Below are 26,054 nucleotides of genomic sequence, written 5' to 3' on the forward strand. Positions count from 1 at the left end.
CTCAGGAATAAAATTAATGAATGAAGGAGTTCTTTACAAAGAGATTTAAATTTTAAAAAGAATGAAACAAATTCCGGAGCTGAGAAACTTAATAAATGAGATAAAGTATACATTAGAAAGCATAGAAAACAGAGCACATCAGATAGAAGAAACAATAAGCAAGTTGGGGGATAGGAATTTAGAAATGACTCAGTTGGAATAATAGGGAACTATTATTTTTAAAAAGTTAAAAAAAAAAAAACCCTCAAGATTATTACTCTATCAGATAAGCAAATATCAGAATAATTATATACCAGAAGGAGAAGAGAGAGAGAAGGAGGCAGAGTTTATTTAGAGTAGTAATAGCTGAGAACTTCCTAAACATGGGAAAGAAACTAGACATGTAAGTCTACTAAGTTAAGGAAGCACCTTATTATCTCAATGCAAAAAGATCTCCAAGAAACTGTTAAAAATCATTTATAAAGAAATAATCTTAATGGCAGCCAGGGGAAAAGGGAAAATAACCTAGAAAGGAACCCTCATTAAGTTCTCAATGCATTTCTCAGTAGAAACACTATAGGCCAGGAGAGAGTAGAATGACATATTCAAAGTATTGAAAAAGTAAAGTTACTAGTCAAGTATACTTTATATCATAAAATTATCCTTCAAATATGAGAGAGAAAGGCTGAAGAAACTCCACACCACCAGATCTGTCTTATAAATAATGCTGAAAGAAGTTTTTCAAGTTGAAATAAAAAGATGCTAATTAGAAACACAGAAAAAATGAAAGTCCACAAATGTCTGATAAAGGTGAAAGAAATAGAAAACTGTAACTTTATATTAGAAAAGTATATTAACCACTTAATATAAAGGTTAAAGGAAAGAACTTTAAAGATAATTACAGCTACTGCAGTTTGTTAATGAATTCACAGCATAAAAAGAGCTGTTCTGTGACATCAAAAATAAAAAAGCTGAGGAGTGAAGGGTAGAACTTTTATACGTGAATCAAGAAGAGAAAGTTTTTCTTTTTTGTTTTCCTGCTGATAGCAACTTATCTGAGGTATTCTGTCTAAGCCTCATGATAACCACAAGTTAAAAATCCAGATACAGGAAACAAAAAATGGGGGAGGATTTAGGGGTGAGACTGAGCAAATTACTATGGAAAACCACAAATTTACAAAGAAACAGAGGGAAAAAGAAACATTGAAAATCCAGAAGACAAAAGATAAGATGGTGGTAGTAAGTCTTAGATATCACTATTCATGCTAAATGTAAATGGATTGAAATCACCAATCAGAAGGCACAGACTAGCTGAACAGATTTTTTTTTAAAAGCAAGACCCAAATATATGCTGCCTGTCAGAGACATTTCAGCTCTAAACACACACGTGGGCTCAATATAAAGAAATGGAAAGGGAGGCTCTCTTCCTCGGCGCTGCCTGCAGAGGTGGTAGCCATCTGTTACTGGGCATCATGGCTGCCTTCAGACCTTTGGTGAAGCCCAGGATCGTTAAAAAGAGGACCAAGAAGTTCATCCGGCACCAGTCAGACCGATATGTCAAAATTAAGCGCAACTGGCGGAAGCCGAGAGGCATTGACAATAGGGTGAGCAGAAGATTCAAGGGCCAGATCTTGATGCCCAACATTGGTTATGGGAGCAACAAGAAGACAAAGCACATGTTGCCCAGTGGCTTCAGGAAGTTCCTAGTGCACAACGTCAAGGAGCTTGAAGTGCTGCTGATGTGCAACAAATCTTACTGTGCAGAGATTGCTCACAACGTCTCCTCCAAGAACCGCAAAGCTATTGTGGAAAGAGCAGCCCAGCTGGCAATCAGAGTCACCAATCCCAACGCCAGGCTGCGCAGTGAAGAAAATGAATAGACAGCTTGTTGTGCACGTCATATTTGTGTTAATAAAACCATAAAACTACAAAAAAAAAAAAAAAAAAGAAATGGAAAGGGATAGTTTAAGCAAGTGTCAAACAAAAGAAAGTGGAACTACCCATACTTAGATTGGGCAAAATAGACTTCAGCCAAAAATGTTAGCAAGAGATAAAGTAGGTCATTATATAATGTTAAAGGGGTGAATACATCAAGAAGATACAATAATTGTAAATATATATGCACCAAACATACCAGAACAGCAAAATATATTCAGCAAATACTAACAGATCTGAATAGAGAAATTGAACACAATGCAGTAAGAGTAGGCAATTTCAGTAACCCAGAGTCAGCAATGTATAGACCTAACCAGATAGATCATCAACAGGAAAATGTTAGAATTGGACCAAACTTTAGAAAAAATGGACATAGGACATTCCATCCAACAACATAAAACACATTCTCTTGTCAAGTGCACATGGAACATTCCCCAGGATAAATGATTTGATAAGACCCACAACACATATTAGCAAATTTAAGAAGACTGTAATCAAATCAACTATCTTTTCTGGACCACAATGGTATAAAATTATAAATCAATAGGAGGCAATCTAGGAAATCTACGAATGTGAAAACTAAAAAACATATCTCTAAACAACCAATAGGTCAAAAAGAAATCACAAAGGAAATTTAAAAACATCTTCAAACAAATGAAAATGGAAAATACAATATACCAAACTAATGGGATAAAGCCAAATCAGTTCTGGGAAGTGAGTTTATAGCAATAAATGCATATATTGAGAAATTATAATCTCAAGTAAAAAACTTAACTTTACACCTCAAAAAACTAAAGAAAGAACAAATTAAGCCCAAAGTTAACAGAAGAAAGGAAATAAGTACAAAGTAGGAAAAAAATGAAATAAAGACCAGAAAATCAATAGAATGGACCAATAAAACTAAGAGTGGATTCTTCAAAAAGAAACAAAATAGACAAACATTTAGCTAAACCAAGAAAAAAAGACTCAAAATCAGAAATGAAAGTGGAGTTATTAGAATGGATACTTCAGAAATATGTGGGATCATAACAGACTTATATGAATAATTATATGCCAAAAAATTAGATAATTTAGAAGAAATGGATACATTCCTGGGAACATAACTTGCCAACACTGAATCAGGAAGAAATAGAAAATATGAACAGATCAAATATTAATAAAAATAGCCTATCTATAATCAAAAATCTCCCAACACAGAAAACCCCAGAACCAAATGGCTTCACTGGAGAACTGTACCTAACACTTAAATAAGAATCAACACCAATCCTTCTCAATTCCACCAAAAAAAAAAAAAAAAAAAGAGTAGTAGAGAACACTTCAGATTCTATGAAGCCAGCATTACACTGATACTAATACTAAATAAGGACAGCACAACAAAAGAAAACTATAGACTAATATCCCTGGTGACTACAAATATAAAAATTTGTCAACAAACTATCAGTAAACCAAATTCAAGAACACTTAAAAAGAATTATACGCCATAATGAAGTGGGGTTTAATCCTAGAATTCGAGGATGGTTCAACATGCAAATCAATAAATGTAGGACATAACATCAATAAAACGAAAGATAAAAATCATGTGTTCAGGGGCGCCTGGGTGGCTCAGTGGTTAAAGCCTCTGCCTTCGGCTCAGGTCATGATCTCAGGGTCCTGGGATCGAGTCCCGCATCAGGCGCTCTGCTCAGCAGGGAGCCTGCCTCCTCCTCCTGTCTCTCTCTGCCTGCCTCTCTGCCTACTTGTGATCTGTCAAATAAATTAAAAAAAAAAAAAAAAATCTTAAAAAAAAAAAATCATGTGTTCATCTCAATAGATGCAGAAAAAGATCTGACAAAATACAACATCATTTCATGATAAAAATCCTTAATGGGATTATACCTAATCCTTAACGGATTATACCTAATCCTTAATGGGATTATACCTAATCCTTAACGGATTAGGTATCTAGTCAGAACGTCAGAACATACCTTGGCATAATGAAAGCCATATAAAACAAACCCAAAGCTAACATTGTATTTTTCTTTAAAGGTTTTATTTATTTATTTGAGAGAAAGGAAGCAGAAGAAGAGGGAGGGAGAGGCAAATGGAGAAAGGTTCCTGCAGAGCAGGGAGCCGGATGTGGGGCTCAGTCTCAGGACTCTGAGATCATGAGGTGAGCTGAAAGCAGATGGTTAACCGACTGAGCCACCCAGGTGCCCCGCTAACATTGAAATTCAATGGGAAAAAAAAAAAAATGAGAGCTTTTCCTCTAAGATCCACAACAAGACAAAGATGCCTACTCTCACCACTCTCATTCAGTACTATACTGGAAGTCCTAGCTAGAGCAATCAAGACACAGATATAGAAGGCATCTAAATTGGAAAGGAAGAAGTAATATTGTTTCTACTTGCAGATGATATGAGCTTATATATATATCTATATCAGTACCAATAAAGAGAATCCCAAACTCTGAGCCAAAAAATTGTTGGCGACTAATCAACAATTTCAGTAAAGTTGGGAGTATACAAAATCCAGTTGCAGAAAAGAGCTGCATTTCTTTACACTAATGATGAAACATCTAAAAAAGAAATAAAACCATCTAATTTACAATAACATCAAAATTTTTAAAAATCTTAAGAATAAATTTAACCAAGAAAATGAAAAATCTGTACAACAAAACTACAAGACTTTGCTGAAAGAAATCAAAACACAAATAGAAATGCATTCTATGTTCATGGATCCGAAAAATACTATGAAAATGTCTATACTTCCCAAAGCCATCTACAGACTCAATGCAATCCTCGTCAAAATGTAAAGGCATTCTTTACAGAAATAGAAGAGGCGTGCCTGGGTGGCTCAGTTGGTTAAGTGCTTGCCTTCAGCTCAGGTCACCATCCCAGGGTCCTGGGATCAAGCCCCACATCGGGCTCCCTGCTCCATGGAAAGCCTGCTTTTCCCTCTCCTGCTATTGCTCCCCCTGCTTGTGCTTTCTCTCTATCAAATAAATAAATAATATCTTTTTAAAAAAAGAAAAGAAAAAGAAATAGGAGAAACAATCCTAAAATTTGTTTTGAACCATAAAAGGCCCCAAAGAGCTAAAGCAGTCCTTAGGTAAAAGAACAAAACGAGAGGTACACTTCCAGATTTCAAACAATTCTTTGAAGCTATAGTAATAAAAGCAGTGTTGTACTGACACAAAAACAGACCCAGAGACCAAGGGAATAGAATAGAGAGCCCAAAATTAAACTTTGGCATATACAATCTCTTAATATTTGACAAGGAACCCAAGAACAATCAGGAAAATACAGTCTCTTCAACACATGTCTCTTTTGCACATGCAGAACAATGAAATTGGACCCCTATCTTGTGCCACCCACAAAAGTAAACCAAAATGAATTAAACATAAGATCTGGTACTATAAAACTCATAGGAGAAAACAAAGGGAAGAAGTTCATTGACAGCAGTCTTGATGGCAATGATTTTTTTGGATATGTCACCAAAAACACAACACAAGAAAAAAAAGGGGGGGGGGGACTACACCAAATTTAAAGGCTCTGCAAAGCCAAAGAAACAACAAGGAAAGGTAGCTTACAGAATGCAAGAAAGTTTTTGCAAACCCCACATATCAAATAAGGGGTTCATATCCAAATATATTAAGAACTCCTACAACTCAATTACAAAAAGCAACCTGGTTAAAAAATGGGCAGAGGAAGTCAACAGCCATTTTTCCAAAGAAGATGTGCAAATGCCAACAGATATATTAAAAGATGCTCAGCATCACCAGTCATCAGGGAAATGCAGATCAGCATCACCAGGAGATACCACCTCACTCTGTTATAATTTAAGCCTGTTATCAAAAAGATAAATAAATATTGGCAAGGCTATAGAGAAAAGAGAACCCTTGTGCTCTGTTGATAGGAATGTAAATTGGTGTGGCCACTAAGAAAAAAACAATATGGAGTTTCCTCAAAAAATTAAAAATAAAACCACCATACAATTCAGCAGTTGCACCTCTGGATATGTGTCCAAAACCACTACTTTAGATGGGTACATGAACCCCTGTGTTTACTGCAGCGTTATTTAGAATAGCCATATATGGATGCAACCTAAGTGTCTGTTGATAGATGAATGGTTAAAAAAAGTTGATACACAAATATTGTTCAGCTACAAAAAAGTAGGATGTCTTACTGTTTGCAACAACAGGGATGGAATTTGAGCACATTATGCTAAGTGAGATCAAAGAAAGGCAACTACTGTATGATATACGTGGAATTTTAAAAACCCAAACTTGTCAAAACAGTAAAATGGTGGTTACCACAAGAGGGAGGAAGGGTGCTAAGACAGTGAAGAATATCAAGTTAATAATGGGTAGTAAATAAACCATAGAGAATTAATGCACAGTGAAATGAATATAGACAACACTGTTGTACTGTAATCAAATTTGCTTAGTTTAGACCTTAATTATTTCAAAAGGGTAATTATATAATATGATATAGGTGATGATTATCACTACAATGGCAATCGAATTAAAATATATATCAAATTAATACATTGTACCTCTTAAACTTACACAATGTCTTATGTCAAACATATTAATGTTTTAATAATAAAAAGAAAAAAGGAGAGAAGACGTCTATTGCATTGTAGTTAAGAGCAAATGGGCATTGGCTCAGACAGCCTTGGTCTGAATTCTGGCTCTCACACTACTTAACACCTTGTGCCAGTTATTAGTCTCTAATTTTCATTATCCCAATTTGTAAGTAAGAACTAAAACAGTACCCACCTCACAGCACCGTTAGAAGGCTTAATGAGAGAAATCCATGCACAGTGCTTAGCTCAGTTGCCTGCACATAGTTGAGGTAAATAAATGTTGGCTATTAGATTAAATATATACATACAAACAACATATAAGACAACACATAAAGGAAGAATCCAAATGTAACACTTCAACCAATTCACGTCCAGAAAAAGAAAGCACCATACAAATTAACTTAAGGAAAATACAAATATGGGTAAGAGAGTTATGGGGAAATGGGGGAAAAAAAAGAGCAGTATACAAAAGGTTAAACAAAGAGAGGAATCAACTTATCAAAGGATGCTCAGACTATTATTACAGATGGTCACCCATCAGTCTGGTAAAAGCAATAGTCCAGCAAAACTACTGATGAAATACAGGAAAACTACAGTGTGACTGTACCTTAGTAAACTTGAAAATACACATGCCGCCTCTTAAAAAAACTCTACCTGTAAGTGTAGATCTTATGGAAAATATTGCACATGTAAACAGATAACCTTGTAGGAATATTTATAATAGCAAACATTTGGGAACAATTGTGCATCAGTAATATAAAGCAATAAAATGTGGTATATGCTTAAGAAAATCCTATAATTCTGTCACAAATTGAATTTGCTTATTATTCAAAAACAATTCCAACAAGAAGCATATTACTCATGTAGTTTTCACATTGTAGCTTAACTATTTGCAGAGGAAAAGTAGTAAAAAATGGTATGAAGAGCTTTTAATGGGGACTGGTTTTACTTGTGTAACCACAGTTAATATCCAATATTCTTTTGCCGAATAAAGAATACTTTTTCTCGAGATTATATCTGTGTATAGGTATGTTTATAACATACATATATATGTGTAAATGAATGTTTATGTGTAAAATTTTATCCTGAATATATTTTTATATATGGCTATACTTCTATTAAAATTTTTAAGCATTTAATTTTGTAAAACTTATTCCCCAGAAATAGAAATAGTCACACTTGCCCATGATTTTATTAGTGGAATTTCAGAAGCATTTGTAGTGATACTTATTTTACTTTTAATATCTACATAAAATCATTTTAAATGTCATTTATGTTTTGAATATTTGCAAAAAGTATTTTGTTAGAGTTAAAATGATCTGGCATCCTGTGTGAACTTTCAGATCAAATGTGTATATTTTAACTGTGTAGATTCAAATTTGTACCTGAATGTAATAAAGAACGTTAAGGTGAATTACAAAGTAGAACTCAGACTTAAGAATTCCCTTAGCAGACAAAATCATTTAAGCCACATAAACACGACTAATTTAGCCTTTTTCAAAAATATAAGTGAAATTAACTTGCGACAGTTCTTACAAATGCCTCTGATAATTATAAAAGAAACTTGTCATCTTCCTAAAAATGGCATGAGAGATAATCACTCGTAGCCAATCCCCTGCTATCTGGAAATCCCCACTATAATAACCAATCACTATAAAAGTCAATAACTTCTTCATTTTTACTTTATAAGCCATTCAGTGACTTCATGTCCCTGAGGATTATATTAGTCCTTGAATTTGGGGAATCCTAGTTTAAAAATTGTTCTTGCCCTCCCAATAAACTATTATTAAGTACTATTTATTGATTTGATGGTTTTAACTTTGTTATTACTAAATTTTGGCCAGATGTAACCAGAGAAGAATGAAAGGGAAACCTAATTTAACTCTTTATTAAGGATCTATACAGTCACAGTAGTTTGCTCCAATAAGCTAAGCAATAGAAATTCCCTATGTATGAGCAGTTTGAGTGATAGGAGCTTTTAATTTTTTTCCCCATAACTTTATAATTAGCATAGTCCTAGGACTCTAGGGTCAAGGGAATTTTTATCAGTGGATTGTCTAAAACATGTTAAGAATGAATCCTTTCAGTCCACAGACTACCATACCATAAAATGAAATATTCATTGTCTTACCTTACCCTTTTCAGACTATCATGACATGATTGAAACTCAAGGAACTCAAATAATTACCAAAATTTCAATGGTTCTCAAACTATGTCTCATGGTTCCCTAAAAGTTCAGTGATAGTGTAAGATATATATGTGTTTTGGGCTTGGTTTGAGAATGGGAAGTGGGGGGACTGGTGTTACATAGTGCTGATAGGGGCTTTTCTCTTGTATGCGGTAGGCTTCAAATCAAGGTTGGTTGGTTGGCTGGTTCTCTCCAGTAAGAATTCCATAAAGGATTGCTAAATAGAATAGATTGAAAACCACTCATATATAGAGAGAGGTTATTATAAGCATAAATACCTAACTGAAGAAGTCAGGTATTTATTGTTTTTAGAAGTTGGATAATATGGTCATGAAAGACTCAATTATTTTATAATTATTAACCAATACTTTGATATGATGGTTATGAAAATATAGTGGAAATATTTACGCAGAATTTTCCCTGACCTACTCCACTTAATTATACAGACATAGCCAAATAATATTCGTTGAGCTTTCAATGTTTGGAGAAGACGACACTTAGGTGTATCCTGTACAGCAGACTTACTGATGCTGGTTGTACATACATAGCAGTAGAAATGAATACAAGGAGACCATAATAGAGTTGAACAAATTAAGGAATTTCTGGCCTAGAATTTCTTTAGTTTTCTCAACCCATTATTTTTCAACCCGTTAGTCATTTGGGCAGAATACATAATAAATATATTTACAGAGTTGATGAGTTCTTAAATCTTAACATTAGTCCTTGTCAAACCTGTTTTAATAACATGACCAAGAATGTTCTTAAAAAAGTGAAATCTTGGGGAACCTGGGTGGCTCAGTGGGTTAAGCCTCTGCCTTTGGCTCAGGTCATGATCCCAGGGTCCTAGGATCAAGCCCCGCATCAGGCTCTCTGCTCAGCAGGGAGCCTGCTTCCCCCCTCTCTCTCTGCCTGCCTCTCTGCTTACTTGTGATCTGTCAAATAAATAAATAAAATCTTAAAAAAAAAAGTGAAATCTCCTATCATTTTCTAATCTCTGGCATCTTTCATTGTGGTATGAATATATTCATCCTGCTGTAAGCAGACATTACAGAATTTTTGTGTTTATTCTTAAAATGTCAATTTAACTAAATTAAGATCCTGCTAAATTTGTGAGAGCATTTTATCGCAATGTGTTTGTTGCTTTTGTAAGACTTATAATTTGTAACAAAAACTTCCACATGACACAGTACTGGACCTTAATAAATATTTCTTTAAACAAGGTAATCTATGAAACACATGAAATAGAAGCCAAGAAAAGGAAAGCTATGCACACAAGCCCTGCGGAAAAAATCATAGTAATATATTTTGATTTTCTCTGATTGCCGATGAAATTTGTCCCTGTGACTATAACTAGTACATAGCTTCCATCAATAATGTGAAATGGTGTAACTGATTTTGGAAATCCATTTAATTCCTAAATGCTAAGAAAATGAGTCCTGGAACTTAACATTTAGAGTTAGACCCTCAAAATCTCAGTTTCAAGTTACTTATTTTTTAAAATTAATCCATAGTCAAACACACAAAGAATGGTCATTTTGTGTCAGATGGAGAAAGTTAAATCATATCTAGTCCTGTGTGCAGTTGTAACATTCCCATTCTGGAACAGAACACATGGTGTTCAGATCCAGAAAAATTAATAGATTTTATTTGCATGTATTTCTGCTGTTTCCTTGACAACTACTATAGATGCTGCTATCACCATGGGGATGGTTCTTCTAAATGAAGCGGCAACATCCAAGGGAGATGTTGGAAAAAGACGGAGTAAGTGTGTTGCTATTTTTGTAGTTTTGTTTTAATCTTAAGATTCATTTAAGTAAAATGGGAAATATATAAAAGTCCTTAATAAATTTCTAAAGAAATGTTCTGATATGAGAAAGGTTGGAGTTTTTTTACTTTTTTCTAGTTCTTGGATGTGGGTGTACAAATACTTAAAATCTATTTCTTCCAAAATGGGATTGGGTGATTTTCGGTGGAATTGCACATAAAGGCAAGCTGTCAGCTCTTGTCAGGGCTGCTCTGACCCATGTCTACTGAAGCTGTATTCTCCATAGTAATGTCCACAATACAGGGAGACACACAATTCTGTGGTCAGAGTCTTCAGAGATTTTATTGGCAAATGCTGTGTTCCTTATTCTACAACAATCAGGTATATATTCAAGGACTCACAGTTTTCAGTGTACAAAACACTGAAATAGAATACCTTCCGATTACTTCCAAATTTCTTTTAATCAACATTTAAAAAGTTATCTTTTGATCGTGCCTTTTCCAGGCCCTACGCCTTTTCCAGTGGTATTCCAAAATTTACAAGTCCACAGATTTCCAGCATTATGGGTTTTTTTTTAAGATTTTAAGATTTCTTTTAGAAAGATTTAAGATTTCTTTTTAAGATTTTATTTATTTGAGAGCGAGAAAGCACCAGAGCAGGAAGGGTCAGAAGGAGCAGTAGACTCCCCACCCCTGAGTGGGGGAGAAGACCCATGTGGGATTCCATGCTGGGACTCCAGCATCATGACCTGAGCCAAAGGTAGATGTTTAAGGGACTGAGCCACCCAGGCGCCTTGTGTTTTCTAAGCATTGTGTTTCTAAGCAAGTTATCTGCGTTTTATCCTTTGATGGAACTATTCCTTTCAGGGGGGTTGTAGAAAAAAAAAATTCATTTGTATGAAGTATTTGATTTTGACAAGACAAGGGAAGAACATGGGAGAAGAATCTTAGGAGCATAGGTTAGGAATGAAGACAGGACCTTAAATTTCCTGCCACAAACATTCCTTTTTTTTTAATTATCAAGTTCCTATGTAATTTTATAATTAAACCCATAATTAAAATTTTTCCCAGTAGGCTTAGCATTTCTGGAAACTTTTTAAACTTAGAATTTATGTGTGAGCAGCACAGGTATCTGAGAAAGACAATTTATTAAGAAGTTTAAAATAAAAATCCAGGGGCGCCTGGGTGGCTCAGTGGGTTAAGCCTCTGCCTTCGGCTCAGGTCATGATCTCAGGGTCCTGGGATCAAGACCCGCATCAGGCTCTCAGCTCAGCAGGGAGCCTGCTTACCTTCCTCTCTCTCTGCCTGCCTCTCTGCCTACTTCTGATCTCTCTGTCAAATATAAAATCTTTAAAAAATAAAATAAAATAAAAATCCAGACTTATTTTCTTCTTGGAGGTATTAGCTATGGTGACATGCATATAAGTAAATCATAATGATTTCTAAACAGTTGTCTTAAGTGTTAAAATATTTTGAATATAGTATACAGTTTAGTCTGTCCTTTGTTTTCCCATGATGGTATCTATACACCATTGTAAAGAAACTACAAAAGAATCTAATGTATTACTTTTAGTTAAGCATTGTGCAGAATATCATTTTAGGATACATCTTTTGAACAAACAACCTAATGTTCTTGGAATTGACAATGTTAATGAAGACATTTCTTACGTGATTATTTATTATATATCCTATCTTATTAAGCTAAGTAATAGTAATAAATACACAAATTTTTTATCTTATAACAGCTGTGATATTGAGTTTATAAAATCACTACTTCCAGCTTCCCTCTTGGTAGATATTTCCCTACATATCACTCCAACACTCAGCATTGTCAAATTATTTATTCATGTGTAGTGTGAGAGAAAGAAGGAGACATGGGAAATATATTTTACAGTTACTCCTTTTTGATATATAATACAACTACTATGATTATTATTTCTCAGATCAGAATGATTCTGTATCATAGCATTTTCTTACAAGTATGTTACCTTATATGGGCTGCAGCGGTTCATTCAGTAATTACTAACTCCTCACTACTACTCGCTCAGTTCCACTGCTCCCTTCCCTATATACAAGGACTGGAGTAGCCCTGTTTTGTTCCATTGCACAGAATCAAGTAAATATATTGTTTTACTTGATCATGTACTTTGAGCTTCATTTTCCATTGGGCACAACCAAAATGGCAAAGCAACTAAAAGCTTCTGAAAATTTAAAACAAGAAAGGAAAGAATGAGCGTTTGATAAAAATACCAGATGTGGTAAGGTGTAAAATAAAGCATGAGGTAATCAGTTCTAGGTTTAATAAGATTGTTGTAAGAAGTGATGCTGTTATTGTTGTATCTAGTGCCCAGTGTCTGTCACACTTGGATAGTTTACATGTTTTAAAAAGGTGTTCTTCATTTGGGGATATTTAGCAACCTACTTTTTTACTTTATTTTCTGCCAATATTAATTTGAAGTTCAACTGCATGAACTTTGTCTGAAATGGAATGTCACAGAGGCTACAGTTGAATGTTGTTAAGCTCTTAGGACTTTCAGCAATTTATACTCGAAACTGAAACAATGATAATCCTACACAGTTGAAAGAAAACTGACAGATTTCTAGACCATTTTTTTACAGTGTCATAACTTATCCACTCCTTGATTTCCAGGATTGTAATTAAACCTGGTCTCAGACCTGCTAGAAGGATTTTTTTTTTTAATGTCTTTCATCATTATGGAAGTATATTGAACTGCTAACTCTTCCTTGTGTTCTGTGCCTTAGTGTGTTTCATTTCTTTTCTCTAATTATTTCAGATATTTTCAGTATTTTTATAAGAATTCTCTGAAACTAATGAAAGGATACAAGTATCGTGCGTTTTATTCTTAAATGCTTAGATTTTTCTTAAGAATTAACTCTATTTTCTACTTATTTATGGCGTAGATTTGTCCATTTCAGTTTCTTTAAATTCATGTTTTTCTTTATTCCAAAGAGACCTGCATTTAATTGGCTCAGATTTTTAAGCATTTTAATTTTACAAGCATGTACTTTACTAATAGTAATAAATCTTGTTTAAATACTCTATATATTTGCATACATATTTCCATTGTTTTGTATTACAAATATTTATTACTCTTTGACTTTAGAGTAAAATCTTCCTAACCATAACAAAAAGGAAAAGAAGACAAAAAGTATTTTCATTCTTGTTAACTTGCCTGGGATACAGGGATACTGAAAACCTAGACCACAGCACATTCTACTCTAATATGCTATTTGTTAAAAGTTTCTTCGTTTTTTAAAAGAAATAATAGCATTTTGACAAAAGTATCTACTCTGTGGGGGGATTTCCCCCCACTTTGGGCTCTCCAGAATCCCTACTACTTCACTCCTGAAGGTTTTATTCCAGCTTTTTGTACACTAGGATGACGATTTCTAAGTAACAGATTTTTACCGAAACAATAATCTAGCCAATAATCTAAAATGACATTTCTTAGTAAATATTGCATGGCATCTGAAAAGAATAAAATTCGGTTTAGTATTCTAACAATGCAAATGTCTATGCTAATATAGCCATTGCTTTATAAGGCAGGGGCTGATAATCTTGTTTGTGGTTTATCACATATTTTGTTTTGTTTTGATCCCTGAGGCATTTTAGTACTTATAGGAACTCTGTAAGAGAAGAAAAGCACCAGAAGACTTAGATCAGTCACTTTTGTTGTTTTCATACCCCAAATAGTACATTTTCATTGAGAAGAATGTGGAAAATAATGAATACATTGTATTTTGGATTATCTGGTTTGTTGTGCCTGTATGTGCCATGAGCTATTAAAATGTAAGTATACTGTTATTAATTGAATGCATTTAAAAAACATATGCATTTTGGTTCCATGTGTCTCGACATTAATGGCATTTTCTGTCTCTTTCTAGTAATTTGCCTAGTGGGATTAGGCCTGGTGGTCTTCTTCTTCAGTTTTCTACTTTCAATATTTCGTTCCAAATACCATGGCTATCCTTATAGGTAATATCATTATACTAATGTGAATGTTTTTATTTTTAACTAATAAACGACTTCATTGGTTAATGGATATTTAAAGGCTAATATCAAATAGCTAACTCATTTGCCAAGTGATTTTTAACTCAGTTAAACAAGTCTTTGAGCACCTGCCATGCGTTCGGCTCAGACTTTGCAGAGGCCTATGAGGCACACGGCCTTATAGACAGTCGAACTTCATTTTAGAGATACCTATCACATATGTATTGTATATGTACATATAATACAGTGGTTTTAGCTTTTTGGAATTCATCAAATTTCTTTTTCTCTTGTTTTGTCTGTCCATCCGATCACTCACATTCAAATTCTTTGGCTTCCTCAGGTTTATATAGGATATATGTTTCCTCCCATGACATTTACATATATGCATCTCTTAGAACTAAAAAAATAGAGTATAGAATATCAGTATATACCCCCCAAAATACCAATTTTACATTTGACAAGTTTTCTTCCTTAATTAGTCTAGCACATGGATTTACGCTCAAGTTACCTTAGTTGTGGTAGATCCTGCTTTTTTTTAATGATTATTATTGCTGCACTGCATCATTTGCCTTTTGAATTATCTTTAATTTTTTTTCTCAGAAATTTTCATCAGTTATCTTGAATGTGTTAATAAATAGATGATAAACATCAAAACCAAGTGTTGCTAAAAGGTCTGCAGAGATTACATGCCAGAGATTTGGATATCTCCTGAGCTAAATCCTAAAAACCTAACAGCATAGGGGGAAAATATACATCTATACAACTAGTTCACTGGAGGAAAGGCAAAGATGATAGCACAAGCAAGAATGAGAGAAGTAATAAATCAAAGAGTGGGAGAGAGAAATAATTCTGAGAAGTGGAAATGTGAGATGTTAAAGAAAAAGCTCTCTCTTCCCACAGAATTATTCGGCATGAGAAGCCAGGTCAGTTATGAGCGTCACATAGCACCACATTTTCAAGCAGTTTGCACTCCCAGAAGTGTGTTTCTGTGGCACAAGCATTAAAGTACCTGTCTAAGAAAGAAAAAATCAGCCTTGCTCATCTCAAATAAAAGCACTTTGTAAGGAATAAAAGAATGATATACAGGACACCACCATGATAGGAAAGGGAAAACATGCAAAACATTCCAGAAGGCATGTGCTGTCTTAAGTATTTCTGACAAGACATTTGTGGTTAACCGTCTTTACGGAGAGTCCAGGCCTACTATTAACCTTGGGGACCAAGAGCTAAGTTAATGCAGTCCTTTGCAGCAGACATACACTGAAGTAGGCTTGCAAAAGACAAGAAGAGTTTCTTGTCCAAGACCATATCCTTGACTTCGAGATGAACTGCAAGGACAAACACACTTTTGCCTTTAAAAAGACGGAAAAAACTTCCCACTTCTGCCTACTTTGGATAATACCCATACTGCGGGTAAAACCGTTGAGCTATCCCATAGTGAAGATGCACATTTGAACACAATATCATATACTAATTTAAAAATCACCTGTCACCAGGGACTTCAAACTCCAATGCTAAAGTACTTTCTTGGGTCTAACGCCTTAAGCCCTCTGTGGCCTTTGATTTCTTCCTTTTAAATTTCTGTGAATTCTAACTTTTGTACCAAGAAATACTATTGATAGTTTAAAGGTAATCCTGGTCATAGTGCTAATTTTTTATTCCTCATAATCTTGAATTCTGTTTAATCTACAACCTTCAATTTCTTCTGTGTAGTGATCTTTATGCATTTTATTTTTCTTTTTAATCTTAAGCCTCACAAAACCTTAAACATTTATGTTCTTCATTATATTTTCTCAGCACTTCACACTATTATTTTTGTTGATCTTTATAACTGTTGAAAGAAACAAATGTCTGCTTGAAGTGTTTATCCTGTTTCCCTAAATCTCTCCTACATTTTAGTCCTCAGGGTGCTTTTCCTACAGTATCAATAGGTTTCACGCCATCACTGAATTCTCCCAGATTCTCTGTTAGGTTTCAGTAAGCAAACTTGCTGCATTTAAATTCCCTATCTTAAAACAACAACAACAAAAACAAAAACAAAACAAAAAAACCCTGTTACTCTGTAACCTTGGACAAGTTATTTAATTCTTCTAAATACTGATTTTCTCATTACTAAATGAAAAAAAATACATACTTCATTTGACTATCGTAAGGATTACATGAGAGTGAATGTAAATTACTTAACACATTGCCAAGTATGTGGTAAATAACACATAGTATTAATTACTCAATAAATGTTAGATGCGGCCTGTCATTAATTCAGATAGATATAAATATTTCAAACTCATTTATATTTCATTTACTAAGTAGGATTTTCTTTACACTGAAGATTAAGTAACTTTTATATTTGCATGATTCAGTTTAGCGAAGAACAGATTGTCCCTGAACCTTTTGATGAACGTAATTGGGCTCCTGAGTCCCTTGAAACTACTAGTGAAATATCAAGATTATTAAGAGTTTGGTCTAATTACCATCTGAACCATAATTCAAAAAAGAATTTTATTTCAATGGTAGCACTGCGTTCATTTTGTGTATTAAATAAAGATTAACTTTAGGCTCATCCCATTTTCAGAGAAAAGCAAAGAGCTGGTAGCAATACCTGATAGTCTTTACTTACGGGTAATATCCCATTTTTTTCCACTGATGCACATTGACTACAAAAATTCAAAAAATTTCTGTAAAAGTACTTCTGACCCATGCCTCTACTTTAGTAAAAAAAAAAATAATAATAACATGAAACATTCTCTATTAATTCAATCACTTTGCTTCCGATTTATAGAACTCTTTAGTTGTCTTAGCAAGATAGAGTAGAATGGAAAATAATATTTACAATAAGAGCTGAGTTCAATATATAATTTTTTAATTAATAGCTCTCGCTCTGCAGTCAAACAAATCTGAGTTTGAATCTTAGATCCTCTCTGCTAACTTTGGGGCTTGGAGTTAGTTACTTAAGTTCTGGGTCTCATTTTTCTTCACTTTGAAAATCACATTTTAGTTTTTTATGGGGTTGGAGACAGGCTCAGTTGTTAGGTTTGTCTCAAGTTATTTCTCTTTCTTTTGCCAAGATATTTAACTTTGTTGAGCTTCTTTCTTCATTTGTAGTTGGTATAACACCTATCTTCTTCTGTGGGGATAAATTATATGATCACTTTGTAATGCCTAAAATGTAAGGGGGTTCTCAATAAATATTTACTTCACCTCCTTCTTAACCTGTACAAGCCCTTCAACTTCAGCATCTTACTTCATTATGTTTTTGTTCAGCACTTTACTTCATTACATTCTTCATTAAGTATTCATATATTACTGTTTTATGTATTAAAGTCATTTTCATTCTGTAATATTATGAGATATTTTAGAGAAGAGTCTGTGAAAATACCTTTTTGTATCTCCAAAGTGCTGTGCGCATAGTAGGTGCTCATCATATTAACTGACTAACTCAAAAACATTTTTTATGTATTATCTAAATGCAACAGGAACCATTAAGATAGAAACAGTGACAAGAAGAGTACTGGTTTGCCACATTGTACAACTCCAGAAGATGGATTCACATCAAATGACACCTCTTGGAGTTGTTAGGTTATTCCACACACCTAAGGGGATGTGTGCTGTGTGGAAAGATAATTATTCCAGAAACCTGAGCTATAAAGATACTTACTGCAAATTCAGATTGATTCTTAGCTGGCTGTCATCAAATAATAAAATATATTTTATTAAGCTTATAATGGACATAGAAACTATCTTCTATTGTCTTTTAAAAAATTACTTTTAATTCCTGTTGTCCTTGGCTATTTTGAGAAATAATGAATAACAAAAAAATGGATATTCAGTAATGGAAAGTACAGAATAACAGAAATGAAAGACATTTATATGAATTTTGAGGAAAGTATGGTAGTGGACAAGTACAGCAAGACAAAAAAATCCCAGGATATACAGTATAGCAATCTCACATTCATTTCTGTATCTTACATGTAGATCTTTCATCTGTAGAGAAAATATTAAATATAATCTTGAGTTATACAAATAGAATAATATTGAAATGATGTGGTTGGTGATCAATCCACAATACATATCACTGATAAGAATTTCACTGGGATTGTCTTTCTCCTGCTGAGTTCCAGCTTTGAAGAATGACATAAAGGACCGAAGATTTAGAGAGGATTCGGAGAAGAGCTGGAAGGCTCTAAAGGCACCATTGTCTGGCCCCTATCTATCTAGATAAGGAATACAGTGCTAAATCTTGTAATAATATTTTGCAAATGGAAATTGAATCTTAAGGACTATTTTTTCCATATTGTTGTATTTCACTGTGGTGTATTGGAAAGTGATCTGGACTTTGAGTGAGAAGATGTGATTTGGACCATGGCACTTTAAAACTATAACCTCAGGCAAGTCTTTTAATCTTCTCTGAGCCTCAGTTTTCCTCATCTTTCAAATAAAGACCATACTATTTCTCTCATACATAAGACAAGTTTTAGCAAACTGTTGCTTTATAGATGTAAGATAACTTTTAACTGTGAGACCCTATATTCCAGTCTTAGGCTGTTGTACATTGCTTTAGAGATAAGACCTCAGATACAGATGTCTGCAATAGACTTTGACCCACGGAATTAACCATTTGACAAATAGCAGGTTTGTAAAATACTCCGATATATGCATATGCACTCCACTCCAAACAAAGTAAAATTTCATTTAGTTACTTCCCTCTTACTACTTTAGAAAGAAGTTAGGAGAAGGTTAGGAAAGCAGAACTAAAACAAAAGACAGAAATACATGTCATTCTGCCTAGGACAAATGTAGTCACATCTCTTTCCACTAACAAACAGTATAAATTTTAATTCCCAAGATAATAAAACAAAATGCATGTTTAAGTATGTACTAAGATTTTTTTAATCAGCATTTGGTAATATTAGAAATAGATACTAAGAACCTCTATATAAAATAATTTCTGTAGAAAATTCCGTTTTTTGTTTTTGTTTTTCTTTTACATTCTGTACTGCTCATTCCAACCCCTCCAGCCTCAAAACACATAGTCTGAACAGACATACACAAAATGGCTCTAGAGGGTGAGTTCCATCTTGAAAATTCAACTTCCTTACTGTGACAGGAATCACTTACTCTATGCAAACTTACTCTATGCAGAAACCCTGCATAGGCAGCTCCTGTGATCTAAAAGACTTTTTTCTTCTTCACCTATCTCCCAACCTTATTCCACACACTAGCTTTATTATTCTTTTTCCCCCAGACATAGTATCTACCTTCCTTATTATGTCTCATTATTAATAACCATGCTATGAAAGCTATTACTAAGTCTCTTAGTTTAGGCTGTGTAGAGAAGTGGCCTTAGCAGTAATGAGACTTGACAGCTGTTGCCCTGTGTACACACAGATACAGAAAGGTTTCCATACCCAAAGATCTCGTTTCCCTTCTCCTAATGAAGTCAAGTCCTCTAGGCCTTTTTGGGGGACTGTGGAGTTCAGATTTGAACATTTTTCTGGATTCAGTAATCTTCTATTACAAAGACGAGAAACAGGCTAAAGACGACTGGCTAACATCCATAATGTACTTCTCTCTTGCATCCCCTTAGAACATTTATGAATATAAAGTAAAGGTTAAGAAAGCCCTGAGAACAATGAATCATTGAGTTCCACTAGGTGCAAGGCCAACTGAACAATTCAACTAGTGGATGATCCATGCTCTGAGTAAAGAAGCAAGGCTTTTCCTCCCTTCCAATTTCTTTTCAATACCAAAATGAAATCTGAGCACCTGCCCTTATACACATATGTGATTTCTGTCAGACAGGGTGGCATGTCACCATTAGGTCTCCCGGACTCTTCCCCAGCTTGAGAATAGGAAGTACAGTACACAAGCAAATTATGTCCATCTGAAGAACTCAGAGAATTTAACCAGCTCCCTCTTGGATAGCATTTAAGAGCACGGTGTATGCATCTTTTTTTTTTTTTTTAAAACACCAACAACAGATAATTAAGATAAATAAAAACAAAATGCAAGCCATTACTTCATGCCTAGTTAGATTTTTCACAGGAAGAAAAAAGGAATAAACTTGCTTTACATATAATATGAGTCTCCAGTGACCACACAGTGACCAAGTCCAGAGGTCTTTTCCCATTCCACAAGAGCTTAGTTGAGTGGTTTCAACAGAGATTTACAGCCCACAGTTTTTATTCACTTCCTGGCCTTTTACAGAAAGTGTATGTGCTCCTCATACTGAACATACTCCCCATACTGAACATAACACAATGTTATTTTTATTCTTTGGCACTGAACTCCCATAGCCTAGGCTACTATCCCTTCCTTTAACTTGTTTTCAAAGTCAGACGAACTGAAACACAAGCAAACAAAACTCTAACACTTGGACTTGCCATCACATCAAATATGTCTGTGTTATACTTAATCGTGCCCAGGTCTTACTCTCCTCTAGGAAAAAACCTAATGGCCATGACTTTCAGTCATTTCATATCTTACAGCACCCTTCTAAACACAATATTCTTGTACAGAATAGATGGGCAGTAAATCTTTGCTGAACAGTGATTGAGACAGACTTTTTTGGCTCAACTTTGAGAAAACAACTACCATTTTAGATAATGTTTCTCTAGAAAAACTTATTTGGTATTTCAAATAATAACCTTGTTACAAACTTTTGGAACATCACTTCTCTGCAAGTCAAGGACTGCATTTTTATGTAGATCCTGAATGTTTGTAAGTATGAGGGAATAATTAGGAAAGAACCACACTTGGAAGTTTTTGGAGATCTCTATCCCCTTCCTTCTTTGTATACACAATGTCCCTCTGCATCCCTGATGTACTTTAAGCAATAATCAAATTACGTAGACCAGAAGGGAATAGTTGCATCCCTTTAAGCTAGCAAAAGGGGGAGTTTCTGGGGCATATTCATGCTGGTTCCAGTCTGCTCTCTAATATGTGTACAATTCTCTAGACTTGCCATGTAGCCTCCATCTTCTGTCGCTACTTGCGTCAGTTGACCATACACGCATTCACTTCAAAGTAAGCTAGCTACAGTAGTCAGTGCTATGTATGCACATACTACCATGACCTGTGAAGAGAATCATTCGTGAAAGGGTAAAAAGGGAGTCCAGACAGAAGTTGATGGTGGTACCTAAGGCAGCTGCTTCCTAAGGAACTCAACCACAATACTGAAAAATACATTCCAAGTAAGAGGAGTATATTTGGTTTTTGGCATTCAATAGTTTTTATGTTATAAAAGTATTTTTATACATTTTTACAATAAGCATTCCTAGGAAAGATACTATCCAAGCACTATTAGAAACACAGATAGAAGAGAACCGTTACATTATACATCAAAATTACTGGACAGGTAAATGCAAAAAGAAAAAATCATGTCAGAACCTGACAGATAGGAATGAGGGACTAATCTCAAATGATGAAATCCATATAAAACATTCATATTGGAATATACCTTGGATGCTTAATATTAATATTGAATGATTACCTAGAGAATAATATTTTATGCTTTTCTCAGAAAGATTTTAACAAAACATTTTTGATACACTTCGATCTTTCCAGTGTCTTGAATGAACACTTGTAAAGTTTATAACTTTTTATGAAAGAGATTTTAAATATAAAAAACGGGAAGTAGTCTATTAAACTTATCCTTTATTGTAAGATAATAGAATCCTTTCAAGATAAAATATGTATTTGTCATTGCATAATAAAATGTAAACAAAAGATTGTTTTAACAAGCTTTTTAAAAATATAAGTATTATAGTTTGGGAAAAATTCCTAGTGTGAACCAATAGTGTGGTACCTAAGGATTCTTAGTTTACCTTAATAATAAGAAGGTACAGAGATCCTTTTGTTTATTTATTTATTTTATTTTTAGATTTTATCTAAAAATCATAGAATCTTTTTGACTTTTTAGATCCAAAAACTTAGGAAGTATAAAATGATCATAAGGGTCATATTACTGTTTTTGCTTTTATAGTATAATAGTTTTAACAATGATAAAAGGTGATCTTTAATGCACACAGCTAGAAAGGTTTAGACCATTTGTTTAAAAAATAAACAAACCCTGTAAGTTCTCAGTTTCCTTAAGTCATAATTTTTTCAACTTTAAGTTTTAAGTATTTTATGACCAAGTTTTCTTTTTATCATTAACTCTCATTCTTAAGTTAGCTTTAATCTTTAGGGGAAGTTTAAAATTAAAGACAGAAAATGCCAAAGAGTTCGTGTACAAAGGACACATCTCTGTGCACTGCCATCAGTGTTAAGGATTATGTGGATTGAACAGCAGCCACTGCTTACTGCTCTAAGGAAGTTTCCCCACTGACACTCTTCTTCAGGCCTCAGTCTTAGCTAGTTATTTTGAAAAATAGAAGCAAGGTCTTCTTGCATTGAGGGATCAGCACACAATTTCTAGCCTTTAATAATTCCTCAGAAATGGAGTACTTATTTCAGATTGTATAACCTTTTTATTTTATAATTTATATTATACTGTATTACATTTATTATATTTTTTATATAACATTTTAAGTCTTTTTAAATACGTGTTTACTTTTAGCACATAGCATCACAAGGTCATTAGGTTGATAAAATATGGGCACTATAAAGAACTTTGGAGATCAGCCAAACATTCTTTTCACTAATGAGGAAACCGAGGTTCAGAAAGACAAAGAAATATATTCTTAGGATATTAAGATTTAAACATCCAGATATTATATATCCTTATGAATTTAACGGTTTTCCAACTACATGGCTTTCTAATTGTAGCAACAATTATTTTTGTTTTTATTTTATTATTTTGTTAAAATATGGTTTGTCTCTGGTCACCCTGCAAAGTTATATTGTCAGGACCAAAAAAAAAAACAAAAAACAAAAAAACAAAACAAAACAAAAAACCTTGCCACATGTTAGAAAAAGGTACTAATATCAAGCAGAAACTTAGTTAATGTTATTTAAATTGACTTACCATCTTACAACTTATATTTCTGTTCATAGATTAAAACTTTGCTTAGGGAAGTTAAGAAAAACAGCTCCCTTTTATTTCTGTCTGTACAAGCTTTTATGTACAGATACTTATGTACTCAGAATCTGATGAGACTCATGATTCATATATACATTCTTTCTGGCTGTACAATATATTTCAGCTATAAATTTCACTTAAAAACATCAAGCGTTTAATCATTTTATGTAAGTGAATGAATTACAGGTTGAAGAAAAGAAAGTTTTTTTTTGTTTTTTTTTTTTTTTTTAGGACATTGAAATGACCCACTTCAAATCTTTGTTTTAATTCATACTTTTTGTTCCTCTTACATTGCCAGTTTAAACACTGGTTAAACTTCTGTTCTAAGCAGCAATGAAAGTGGCTCACAGAAAGAAATAGGGTATTTTACCCAAACTTAAACACTGCTAGTTCAAGTTCTTATCAGCATCCTCTCCCACCCCTCGCCTGTTCTCACCATAAGTTTTGACCCCATCTCAGGAACTAGTTCAGAGAAATTGTCCTGATAAAAAATTAGAATGAGATGAATTAATATACTTATGACATTTTTATTGTATCTATTTACATGTACTATTTTAGAATGAATAAAAAGCATATTGTGTTTTCCCTGTTTTCAGCATATAATTTTCTTTCTTTTTCAGCTTTTTAATTAAATGAAGCCAAGTGGGATTTGCATAAAGTGAATGTTTACCATGAAGATAAAGTGTTCCTGAGATATAGTTTGAATTCTTGAGTTCATATCCACGTTGTGATAATTCTAGCTTATTCTTGTACAATTTTTGAAATGTGTTTTCCTAGCCAATTTAATTTATAGAAGTGGATAGTTAAGATTCATATTAGCACTGGAAAGAACAAGAAATACTGAAGTGTTTTCAAGCATATTATATTCAGTGTATGCTGTAGGCCTGAAATAAATGACAATGTAATTATGAATTCATGTGTTAGAACTGTTCACTCATTAGTAAAGAAAACCACAATGTTAGTAAGGGAAAACTATGAAATATATGTTAAAGAATCCTTAAGGTTGTACAGAGATAAGGTATATGCATGAAAATATGTCACATACTGAGAAAATATATTCATTGTCATTTCAGTATAAAGGATGTGTGTATGGTTACAAATGTTTTGTTCTTATTAATTACAATTAGAGGCAGGGAGCTGGATGATTAGTGCCTACAACTTAGAAGCTTAACCTGGGAAATGGGAGGTTTTTTCCCAGGACATAAATTTTAAAAACGAATAGGTCTAAATCAGTAAGTAAGCTTGAAGGTATTAGGTGATGGAAGCAACACACCAGAACTAGAAATTAATTTCCTCTCTAAATTTAGAAGGGTCACCCAGGAATCCAGACTTGTTACTGCAAAACTAACCCTGATGGCCATTTTCCCCATGTATTATATGGAAGAAGTTTGCCATCAAAACTTCATTCCCTAAATTCAGATAAAAATTATCCTATACATGAGTGACTCAGTGAAGCTTTTTTGAAAACCAAACATTGGAGTCTAACCATTACTATGTTTGTATAAAGCACTTTGGCATATGTTATTTTCTTTACAACAACCCTGTAAATTAGACAGGATTTAAAAATTTTTTCTGACTTACAGAAGTTTTAGAAGCTGAAAGCCAGAAAGAATAGAAAAATAGGGCTTATAAACTGGGCTTTAGAACTCTCAAATCTAAATTTTTACTTTCTTTGGTGCTAAGGAAGAATTTAAAAACACAGTTCAGTAAACTTTGTTTTTCCTTTTTTTTTTTTTTTTTAAGGTTTTGTTATCTAATTTTGGTTAAGATCTAAATAATAGAACATGGAAAACTTAGGAGTTTCAGATGTACAGTCTCAAATAGGAACCAAGCGCACATTTACTAAATTTATTTATTTCACACCTTTATGAAATTCAATAAAGAATGGGAAATATAAAAATCCTACAGGGGCATATGAAGCTAAGTTCCAGGGCAGTATGTGTGCTAGAAATAAGTTATCTTGTCAAAATAGGATATTCAGTGAAAATTGAATAATAATTCAGAACTCTGTTCACCTTACCACATATTCCCAAATCTGTTATTAAAAAGCACATTAAGTTCCCTAGTTCCTGTTCAAAGTGTGATAAATTTAGTACTGGAATGGCATTCATGGAAAAACATTAAGTTATCATGATCATTTGTTGAATGCCTATCCCTAGGGAGCACTTGACCTGTAAATGTAAATCCATTGAGTATTTTTACATTTTCTAAGATTCATTCAGAACAGGCATTACAATTGGAATCTGAGACCAAACTTCACATGTAAACACATGTTTATTATAATTATTTTTGTCTGTCTCCTTAAGGCTCAAAGTTGTTATTAAACAATATACATTTGTCTATAAAACTTTAATATAGTGTTCAATCATGACCAAAGTAAGGTAAGGAGACAAGGTAAGGAGAACTTCTCTATTTCAGATTAGTAAAAGTTTTGTAGCCTGTATTATGTAATTTCCTTTCAGTGATATATGCCTACAACAACAAAAAATTTTTAGCATTTTATAGCTAGAGAGCTGTCACTTTGCTATAGCCTGTTGTTATATTAGGGAAGTGATTCTAGAGGGAAATAAACTGCCTCAAGACAAGTTGTT

General features: G+C 33.7%; 2 protein-coding genes across 5 annotated transcripts in view; both read left to right on the forward strand.

The window, feature by feature from the left end:
- Positions 1–24,563, forward strand: part of TUSC3 (tumor suppressor candidate 3) — a 245,313-nt gene extending 220,750 nt beyond the window's left edge. The window contains exons 8-11 of one of the 4 annotated variants that reach the window (XM_032843413.1): positions 10,355–10,429; positions 14,339–14,429; positions 18,767–18,829; positions 24,084–24,563. In XM_032843413.1, the coding sequence (XP_032699304.1) occupies positions 10,355–10,429; positions 14,339–14,429; positions 18,767–18,785 (185 nt within the window). In that variant the 3' untranslated portion in view covers positions 18,786–18,829; positions 24,084–24,563. Of the gene's footprint in view, positions 1–10,354; positions 10,430–14,147; positions 14,244–14,338; positions 14,430–18,562; positions 18,731–18,766; positions 18,830–24,083 lie in introns of those variants that run through there. The other 3 variants (XR_004380942.1, XM_032843415.1, XM_032843414.1) reach the window with 3 other exon arrangements.
- Positions 1,404–1,881, forward strand: LOC116858579 (60S ribosomal protein L32-like). Its single transcript, XM_032843416.1, has one exon. It carries the CDS (start codon positions 1,452–1,454, stop codon positions 1,857–1,859), a length of 408 nt encoding a protein of 135 aa, XP_032699307.1. The 5' UTR covers positions 1,404–1,451; the 3' UTR covers positions 1,860–1,881.
- Positions 24,564–26,054: the final 1,491 nt, after the last annotated feature.

Source organism: Lontra canadensis, unplaced genomic scaffold, assembly GCF_010015895.1.
Source record: "Lontra canadensis isolate GAN:19392208 unplaced genomic scaffold, GSC_riverotter_1.0 scaffold139, whole genome shotgun sequence".
NCBI lineage: Eukaryota > Metazoa > Chordata > Mammalia > Carnivora > Mustelidae > Lontra > Lontra canadensis.